This window comes from Mesoplodon bidens, assembly GCF_964165515.1.
Source record: "Mesoplodon bidens genome assembly, chromosome: 7".
Lineage (NCBI taxonomy): Eukaryota > Metazoa > Chordata > Mammalia > Artiodactyla > Ziphiidae > Mesoplodon > Mesoplodon bidens.
In genome coordinates, this window is record NC_138164.1 from 57610570 (window position 1) to 57619961 (window position 9392).

The window sequence follows — 9392 nt, forward strand, 5'->3', positions numbered from 1 at the left end:
TGTGCCTGTACCACACCATCACTCCCGGTACCCTGATCCCTCAGTTAGGCTCTTGTTTTCAGGGCCTCCCTGACCTTCCCGCCTCAAAACAAGAAACTGGGACAGTCATAGCAGGGTCTGGAGTCCGAGTCCCTTGTTTTTATTTTAACAGCCTGGCAACCAGGCAGCAGCAGCAGTACAGGGTTCCTGGCTGGCCAGAACAGGCCTGGGGTGACAGCTTCTGTCTGGTCTTCCCAGGGCAGTGCCAACTTAGACCTCTGCTCCGCGGCCACGAAAGGATAGCGGCCTCAGGGCAGCCAGCCCCACTCCCATATTTTGCTAAACGAGATCCAGGAAAGGAGGTCTTGTTTCCGAGGTGTGCTTGGGCCCAGGGATAAGCTCTTCCACCAGACATTCTTCTCACCACAGTGGCCTTCTGGGGTTTTTGCTCCTTTTCTAAGACAAGCACTTTTCCACCTCTGGGCCCTGGGGGTGTTAGCATAATGGTGGCCTTGGCCGCAGGCTCTGGACAGGAAGGAGGTTTGCGTCCGGCATCAGGTGGCGACACAGAGCAGGGCTGTCTGACCGGGCGGAGAGCTGGGCGCACAGAGTGGCGAGGCGGCAGGGTGTGCCACAGGGCTCTGAGGGCGGGTGGCCCTTATGGTAGAGAAACCAGAAGGTCTGGAAAAGCTGCGTGTCGCTCCGCATGCGGTACACCAGGTCGTGCCAGGCAGCAGGCAGCACACTGGGCAGCCCATAGGTTTCCCGAGCCCTGTAGAGGAGCTGCCAGTGCGGTGTGGCTCCGGGCTCATTCGCCTGCGTCAGGTTCAGGATGTAGGTCTCGTGGTCCAGGACCAGGTGAGAGCTCCCGGAGTAGTTGCCATCTATTTGGTAGACACGGTACCCTGCAAGGAGGGAGGGCTGACTGGAGAGGGAAAGGGCAAAGGCAACTCCAGTGGGGAGGCAGAGCTCGCCCTGGGCGGCCTTGGCTCCAACCCTCCTTCCTCTACCCCGACAACTTCCTCCCTCTCATCAGCTTCCTCTATCCCGAGACCTTTATCCCAACAACTTGCTTTCACCTCACTCACCAGGATTGAGGCTGATGTAGGTGGTGGCACTGGGCGCCAGGAAGGCTACAGATAGCGGCCGGCTTAGGGTCTCCTCGTCATAGAAGACCTCAAACTCATCCACGTGGGTGTGGCCAAAGAACTGACCAGCTAAGGTGTTCTCATACCTGGCCAGAAGACACTAATCATATTCAGAAGTTTCAAGCAAGGGGGAGGAGGAGATCTGGGGACGATTGGATGCTTTGTTTCTCCGTCCTGTTCAAGGAAGTAGCGTCCCCGCCCCAGTGGGGCAGCAGGGATGGTGAGATGCTTGAGGGAATTTCTGACCTTTAGACTCTTGACCCGCTTGCCCCCAACACACCTCCCTCCTACCTCTCCACAATTCGGTAATAATTCCAGCTCCAGCTCTTCAGGCAGTGCCCTGGGGGAATGTGGCCAATTATATGCACCTGTGGGGAGAGTTAAGGAAGGTTATCAGGGCAGGAGGGGTCCAGGAAGCCCTGGCCAGGCTAGTTGGTACTCATCTTTCCTACAGTGGCTGGCATTCCTGGCCAGAGAGAGGGGGAGCAAACGAAAGGACTTTCTAAGGGTGACCGTGAGCTGAAACCCCAAGGAACACCGTTGGGAGTGCCAGAAAGTCCAGCTTCTCTGCTCACAGGTGCTCCAGATCCAGAGAGAAGTCTATTTGTGAAGGGCCTGCTATTCCTCCCACCCTACCGGCACCTGTCCCACTGGGTTCCCACCACTCTCCCTCACTTTGTCTCCTCGGTCCTCAGAGGCCTGAAGCTCCCCCACCAGCCACTGGAGCTGTCCAGCAGGATCTGTGGAGTTGATCAAGAGCCAGAAGTTCTCACGGGAACAAAAATTCATATTGAGAGAGATGAGGCGGAGGCCAGGGCGTGGGGAAAGTGCATAGAACCCCCCAGTTCTGAAACAAAGTGAACACGGGTCAGCATGCATTCATAATCCTAGCCCTGCATGGCCAGTCCTGTGCCGGGAATCTGGGTGGAGGGCAGAGGCACCTAGGACATCATCCCTACTCTCCAGCCCACACTCTAGTTGAAGATCAGACAGCACTGATTATAGGGCCCTTGTGATTGAAGCAAGCGGCTCAGAGGACTAAAGGCTCTAGGAGTTCAGAGGAGACATAAAAGTGAGCTAGAAGAGGCAAAGGCCATCCAGAGGGAAGAGGACCTAGGCCTGGGAAAGTTGGGAAAAGCTGGGAAGTTAGAGAGGGGAAGGCATCTTAGAGAAGACCAACACGAGCAAAGACACAGACTACCGTGGAGAAGGTATGGTGCTATAGCCCTTCACCCTGTGAAGGAGCGTGGCTGGAGATCAGGGTGGAAATGGAAAGCGGGGTCCGATTCGGAGGGCCAGTGGCGAGAGCTGAGGACCCAGCCTAGAGTAGTCACACATAATGCTAGGTTCCCTGCTCCCTTCACTTTCATCCATCTTTCTCCTCCCTTCCTGGGTTTCCGTGGGCCTCAAATACCTGAGGGTGCGAAGGGCTTCAGCAGGCAGCCAGGGCTCCCAGGCCTTGGCCATCGCCTCATAGAGCCAGTGCGAAGACTGGTTGCCCTCTATGAAGGGGGGAGGGAAGCCATTGACGGGTGTGCTCTCGTGGTTGCCCACAGCAGGGTACACAGGCACTGGCCCCAAGAACTTCTTCACAAGGTCTGTGACGGTGGTCAGGGCCCGCAGCTGGTCCTGTCGAGACTGCTGCCAGATGTTGTGGGCAGGGATATCGCCCGTCCAGTACACCATGTCAAAAGGGCCGGCGGGGCCCAGGCCACTCAACAGGCTCTCCAGGGTCCGCAGGGGCAGGTCACACTTGCTGTACTCGCCCCAGTATCCAGCACCTGGCCGGGAGGCAGGCGGTGGGCCAGAATCCCGGCGGCAACACAGTGGGTTCTCACAGTTGGGGTCTGTGCCCTCCAGGTAGTCATGATCCCAGTGCAGGTCAGTGAGGAAGAGGACGCGGCTGACAGGGGAGCCTGGGGCCGGGGGCTCGGGCGGCTTGGGGGATGGCTTTGGCACAGCCGGCAAAGAGATGTTCCAAGATGAGAAGATGTCCCAGTGTCCACAGGAAGAGCCCAGGAGCAGACCACAGGCCTCAGACGGGCTCAGCACCGAGCGCCTCCACACCTCCACCATGTCGTCCTGGAAGAGCTGGACAGCTGACTGGCACACAGCAGGCGGTGCTATTTTCAGCAGCATGCACATCTTGATGGCCATGGAGCCCACCCAGGCCACGCTGGCCTCGTTCTGTGGTGGGAAGAACCAGTGGTGAGAAGTCAGAAACAGCACAGGGACCAGGCCAACACCTGGATACGACCTGTGGGTCTCCATATCCACACCGGGGCTAGAATGGACTCGGTACCACATGGTGAAGAGATGTCAGTTCACCCCTGCCTCTCACAGACATTGCCCTGACTCAGGCATCACCAGGCCGGTACTTCCTTTTTAGCTCAGTGGCATTTCAAGCCTTTGCTTGCGCAGCTGGCTTTCTCGGGCACTGTCTGCTGAGTGCTCTGAAACTTGGGCTGGGCGGAATGACAGACTGACCAGGGTTTGGGGACACACACGAGGAGAGGGCCCTGATTCCCCAAGGAGCCCCACGAAGCACACCTACCAACCAGCGCTCCTCATACCCCCATCAGGGTCAGTCAAGGCAGCCCAGCCCCAACTAATCCCACACATCTGGATATTCCTTAATTCAGGTCCCCTTTGAGTGAGTAGCTTGTCCCAGGCACGGTGCTCAGGGCCGGAGGTGCTAGGTGTAAGGCGGAGGGGATTCAGTCAGGCACGCCAGGGTGGGAGTCCGGCCCAACCCCCAGCAGCCGGCCCCTCCTACAAGTGACTTCAGCTCCGGGGCGTCTATTCATTTGTAAAACGGAGGTAACCACAGTAATGAAACCACCTTTCCGGCTAGATTTACCCGGTATAAAAGGGTTGGCACGGTGCCCAGCATATAACTTGCTCTCCTTCCTTACTTCACAAGGTCACAGTGGAGGTAGTGATGGTGGTGGTGTGCAGCCGCGGGGGGCCCCAAAGGGGGGCAAATTCAGTAAAGGCTTGTGGATGACAGCCTCTCCATCAGGGATGCTCTTGGGGACCCCGGAGCGCCGGCCTTAGCCCCAGCCGCCACCGCCAGCCCTCCCTTCTGGCCTGCACCTCCCGCAGCTCCTTTAGCGCTCACCCGCAGCCCGATGTCGATCGCGGTGAACAGTCCTTTGCAGGCGGGGCAGGTAAGGTTCCACCAGCTAAAGGCTTCCCGGAGCTGGGGCGCTAGGCGAATGAACTTGGCGGGATGGCCTTGGGCGGGAAGAGGATGGGCCCCGGCAGGGGCGCAGAGAACCTGGTAGTTGGGCAGGGCCAGCGCCAGCGCCAAGCCCATCCACAGGAGCCTCAGGCTGGGGGCCCCCAAGGACCTGTCCAGTGTCTGCTCCCGGCCCGACCTGGGGCGGCCCTGGCCGGAAGACACTCCGTGGCGGGGCATCGCCCGGCTTCCTAGACCAGGCAGGTTCGCCCACTCGGCCCCGGAAGGCGTAGGCCCTGGTCGGCTCTCAGGATCCCTGGCGGTGCCAGGGACACCGATTAGTCCCCCGCTGCAGTCGGCTGACTGCTCGGAGACAAGCCACAAAGCAGCTCCGCCCCTTCCTCTTCCTGGGTTCCGCCGCAGCTGATCTCGGTGGCTGGCAGCCTGGGCAAGGCTAGGGAGGCGGAGGTGCAGGCGGAGTGGGCCGGGCGCGCCTGGGACCCGCCCAGGATCCCGCCTGCGATTCCGCCCAGGCTCTGCCCGCTGTGCGAGGCCGCTGTAGCCGCCCAGCCCTTGCTGGAGCCGATCATGTGTGGCTGGTGAGAGGCCCCTCCTCTCTCCAAACCTGCACTCAAATTCCTGGAATAGCTAACTGCCAGGCCCACCGGACTTTAAACTGTGGAAGTGGAGAGGGCATGGGGGGTGTTGGTGGCCGGGAGTACAGCGGGGCAGGGATTCTCACACTGTTACGTCTCCGGCCCAGAGGGCTCCGACCCTCAATTTCTTATGCTCTGCCACTGCTATCCACACCCTTGAGTCACCCTGACTGATAATCTTTTTGACTCAGACTTCTCCAGATGGAAGGGACCCTGGGCTCATGCGGGGACACCCATACCTTCATTATATGGAAGAGGAAACAGACTCAAAAATGGTGAAGTGGCCAAGAAGGGGTAAAGACCATACAGACAGGAACATGGATTAGAACTTGGGTTTCCCACCTTCCTGTAACCATGATGGGGAAAGCTATCATTTACTGAGCTCTACAGGATGCCCCAGGCACTGGAACAGGCACTTTATAATGACTAATCCTCAGTTCTAACAACAACCCTAAGAAATAAGTATAGGGCTTCCCTGGTGGCGCAGTGGTTGAGAGTCCACCTGCCGATGCAGAGGACACAGGTTCGTGCCCCGGTCCGGGAGGATCCCACATGCCGCGGAGCGGCTGGGCCCGTGAGCCATGGCCGCTGAGCCTGTGCATCCGGAGCCTGTGCTCTGCAACGGGAGAGGCCACAACAGTGAGAGGCCTGCGTACCGCAAAAAAAAGTAAGTATAATACTATTATTACCTCCATATTACAGATGGGGAAACTGAAGCATAGGAAAGTTAAGTGGCAGAAGAGCAATTAAAACCTAAACTGTGTAACTCAGTGCTTCTCCAGGATCCACAGACCTACCAAGTCCTGTCAGTTCTTGCCTTGAGAATTTTTTTCAAGTGACTCCCCACCCCTCCCACCCCGAATCATATCAGATAGAGTAATTATGGTATAATAGAAAATATATTTGGTCTTATCTCCAGTTTCTGGCACTAAGCTCCTAAAACCTTTTGAATTTCCTGAGTGATGAGAGGGTCTTTTGTTCTTTATACAAGCCCCTTTCAATCACACCTGAATTTATGCTAATAAGGTGAGTTAAGGTGGGACCCCTAAATAGCCTCAGGATGGGGCTGGTCACCAGAAAGAACTGATCAGAGAGTGAGATGTTTCAGTCTCACCCCCAATCTTCTGGTTGGGGAAGGGTGTTGGAGACTGAGCTCTATAAAAACTCTCGCAGAGCTTCTGGGTTGGTGAACATATCAAGGTGTTGGGAGGGGGGTATACCTGCAGAGGGCATGGAAGTTCTGTGACATTCCCCCACGCATGCCTTGCCCTATGCATCTCTTTCATCTGGCTATTCCTGAATTGTACCCTTTGTATTAATCAGGACATGTAAGTAAGGTGTTTTCCTGAGTTCTGTGAGCTGTTCTAAGCGAATTATCAAACCTGAGTAGAGGGTCATAGAACCCTAGAATTTACAGCTGGTTGGTCAGAAGTATAGGTGGCAACCTGGGACATTTTGTAAGCAGATAGGTTAGGGTATCCCCAGAGGAAAAGAATCATAGCTTTTTGACATAGGAGAAACCTTTTTTTTTTTCCTTTTTTTTTTTGCGGTACGCGGGCCTCTCACTGTTGTGGCCTCTCCCTTTGCGGAGCACAGGCTCCGGACGCAGGCCACTCAGCGGCTCACGGGCCCAGCCGCTCCGCAGCATGTGGGATCCTCCTGGACCAGGGCATGAACCCACATCCCCTGCATCAGCAGGTGGACTCTCAACCACTGCGCCACCAGGGAAGCCCTCTTTTCCGAGCCTTTTTTTTTTTTTTTTTTTTTTTTTTTTGCGGTACGCGGGCTTCTCACTGTTGTGGCCTCTCCCGTTGCGGAGCACAGGCTCCGGACGCGCAGGCTCAGCGGCCATGGCTCACGGGCCCAGCCACTCCGCGGCATGTGGGATCTTACCGGACCGGGACACGAACCCGTGTCCCCTGCATTGGCAGGCGGACTCTCAACCACTGCGCCACCAGGGAAGCCCACTCCGAGCCTTTTAAATCCTCCCTGTCAGTTATGGCATTTCTTCCTCACTTGGTATGGGCCATCACTTTTTTGGATGCTATTTATTTATTTATTTTTATTGAAGTATAGTTGATTTACAATTTTGTGTTAATTTCAGGTGTACAACAAAGTGAATCAGTTATACATATATCTACTCCCTTTCTTTTTTTTTTAGATTCTTTTCCCAAATAGGCCATTGCAGAGTATTATGTAGAGTTAGTTCCCTGTGCTATACAGCAGGTTCTTATTAGTCATCTATTTTATATATAGTAGTGTGTATATGTCAATCCCAAACTTTTTTGATGCTTTTAACTGCTGATTATTTTCAACTTTCCATTATCTTTTCCAGAGTGTTGATCAAGCTTAGCTATAGTCACTCAATTCCGTTATCCTTTAAAAATTTTTTAATTTTCATTTTGGTATAGTTGATTTACAATTTTGTGTTAGTTTCAGGTATACAAAAAAGTGATTCAGTTTTATATACATATATATATATATAAGAATATATATAATATATATAAAAGAATCTTTTTCAGATTCTTTTCCCTTATAGGTTATTACAAAACACTGAGTATATTCCCTGTGCTATACAGTAAGACCTTGCTGTTTATCTATTTTATACATAGTAGTATGTATATATTAATCCCAGACTCCTAATTTATCCCTTCCCCTCCTTCCCCTTTGGTAACCATAAGTTTGTTTTTTATGTCTGTGAGCCTATTTCTGTTTTGTAGATAAGTTTATTTGTACCTTTTTTTTTTTTAGATTCCACATATAAGTGATATCATATGATATTTGTCTTTGTCTGGTTTACTTCACTTAGTATGATAATCTCTAGGTCCATCCATGTTGCTGCAAATGGCATTATTTCATTCTTTTTTTGAAAAAAATTATTTATTTTTAGCTGCATTGGGTCTTCGTTGCTGCACGCGGGCTTCTCGTTGCGGTGGCTTCTCTTGCTTCAGAGCACAGGCTCTAGGCACACGGGCTTCAGTAGTTGTGGCACGTGGGCTCAGTAGTTGTGGCACATGGGCTTAGTTGCTCCACGGCATGTGGGATCTTTCTGGACCAGGGATCGAACCCGTGTCCCCTGCATTGGCAGGCGGATTCTTAACCACTGTGTCACCAGGGAAGCCCTCATTCTTTTTTAAGACTGAGCAATTCCCTTATCCTTATAGTTACTGTTTCCCTCATGTTTCTCAAAAGCCTGATGCATTTCTTGCCACCAGTAGACCATCCCAGTTCAGTAGGGTCTCTCCAAGCTCCACCTGACCGGTGACAGGGTCCTCGTTGTCAGCTGGGTAGTGAGTGATCCAGCTGATCCCAAATCCCATCCCAGCATGTGCTTTTTCAGAGACCCTTGGTACCAACTGTTACGGGTTGAGTTACCCAAGGATCAGACCCTAGGATGGAGATGAACGTGCAGCAGGTGTATTAGGGAGTGGTCTCAGGATCACCACCTGTGGCAGAAAGGAAGAAAGTAGGACTGGGCAGTGACAGAGGACTAGCTTTGATGCATTCCCTACAGAGGCCGCAGCTGACCCTACAGTGAACTCTGAAGCTGAGATGACTCTTCAGGATTGTTCCAAGCTGAGGCAAGGGGATTGGACCTTTTTTCTCCTCCAAAACAGATCAGTCATAGGATGAGGGCTGCCCCAGAAAGCGGGTATAGCCTTGGGCGAGGTGGCTGTCCTAGGTGGAGGCTCCTGTAGTGCCTCATCCTTGAGGGCCATGTTCCAGCAGCACTCCAGCAGCTGGAGGAGTGAGTCCTTCATACCTGAAGGGGAACCTGGGGGCATAACACCACGTCCACCACACTCTTATTCCCAATGTCTGTCTTAGGATAGGGCACATAGACAACTTGGATATACTGTGGCCTAAGAGTCATTATGAAGTGGGGCCCTTCAGGGCTGCTAGTGAGAGTGGTCAAGGACAACTTTATTCTTGATTTTCTCCAGTCTTTAGAACCACCGAAACCTATTTTTGAGTCTCCCAGTCTCCTGGACAATGGGGAGAACTTGGAGAAGGGAAGGGGGGCCCAGTGTTTAAAGATCTAAGGCTCACAGAGCCCCTGCCACCATCGCAAACTGGGTTCCAGTCTAGGAGAGTGATTGGCAGAGGGATAATATGGGCTGCCTGGTTGGGACTGTGAACTTCCTAATTAATTTGGGCTAATTTGATCCCATTTAGGGTACCTAATGTTCCATTTTGTCAGGAAACCTGTTCAAATTCTATACAGGTAACCAGTCGATTCTTGGGCTGCTTTGGAAACTGCAAATTAAATCTGTAATTCATCAGCAGCCAAGAACTGATGGCGAAAGGGCTCCCTCTTGTGGAATTTTTAGGGAGTACCAGAGACCCTGAAGAAACGGTTTCTTCTGACAGGCAGTTCCAACGCAGTGAGTACAGAACCCGCTGTGGCAGGGCAGTGACTAAGGGTGT

At 53.3% G+C, this 9392-nt stretch overlaps 1 protein-coding gene across 1 annotated transcript; it reads right to left on the bottom strand.

Annotated features, from left to right (window-relative positions):
* Window positions 1-118: 118 nt before the first annotated feature.
* SMPD1 (sphingomyelin phosphodiesterase 1) lies at window positions 119-4692 on the bottom strand. The gene is made up of 6 exons (XM_081240485.1): window positions 4249-4692; window positions 2542-3314; window positions 1803-1974; window positions 1419-1495; window positions 1068-1213; window positions 119-884 (listed from the first exon to the last, which is right to left on the bottom strand). Exons 1-6 carry the CDS (start codon window positions 4546-4548, stop codon window positions 475-477), a joined length of 1878 nt encoding a protein of 625 aa, XP_081096611.1. The 5' UTR covers window positions 4549-4692; the 3' UTR covers window positions 119-474.
* Between the last annotated feature and the right edge of the window lie 4700 nt (window positions 4693-9392).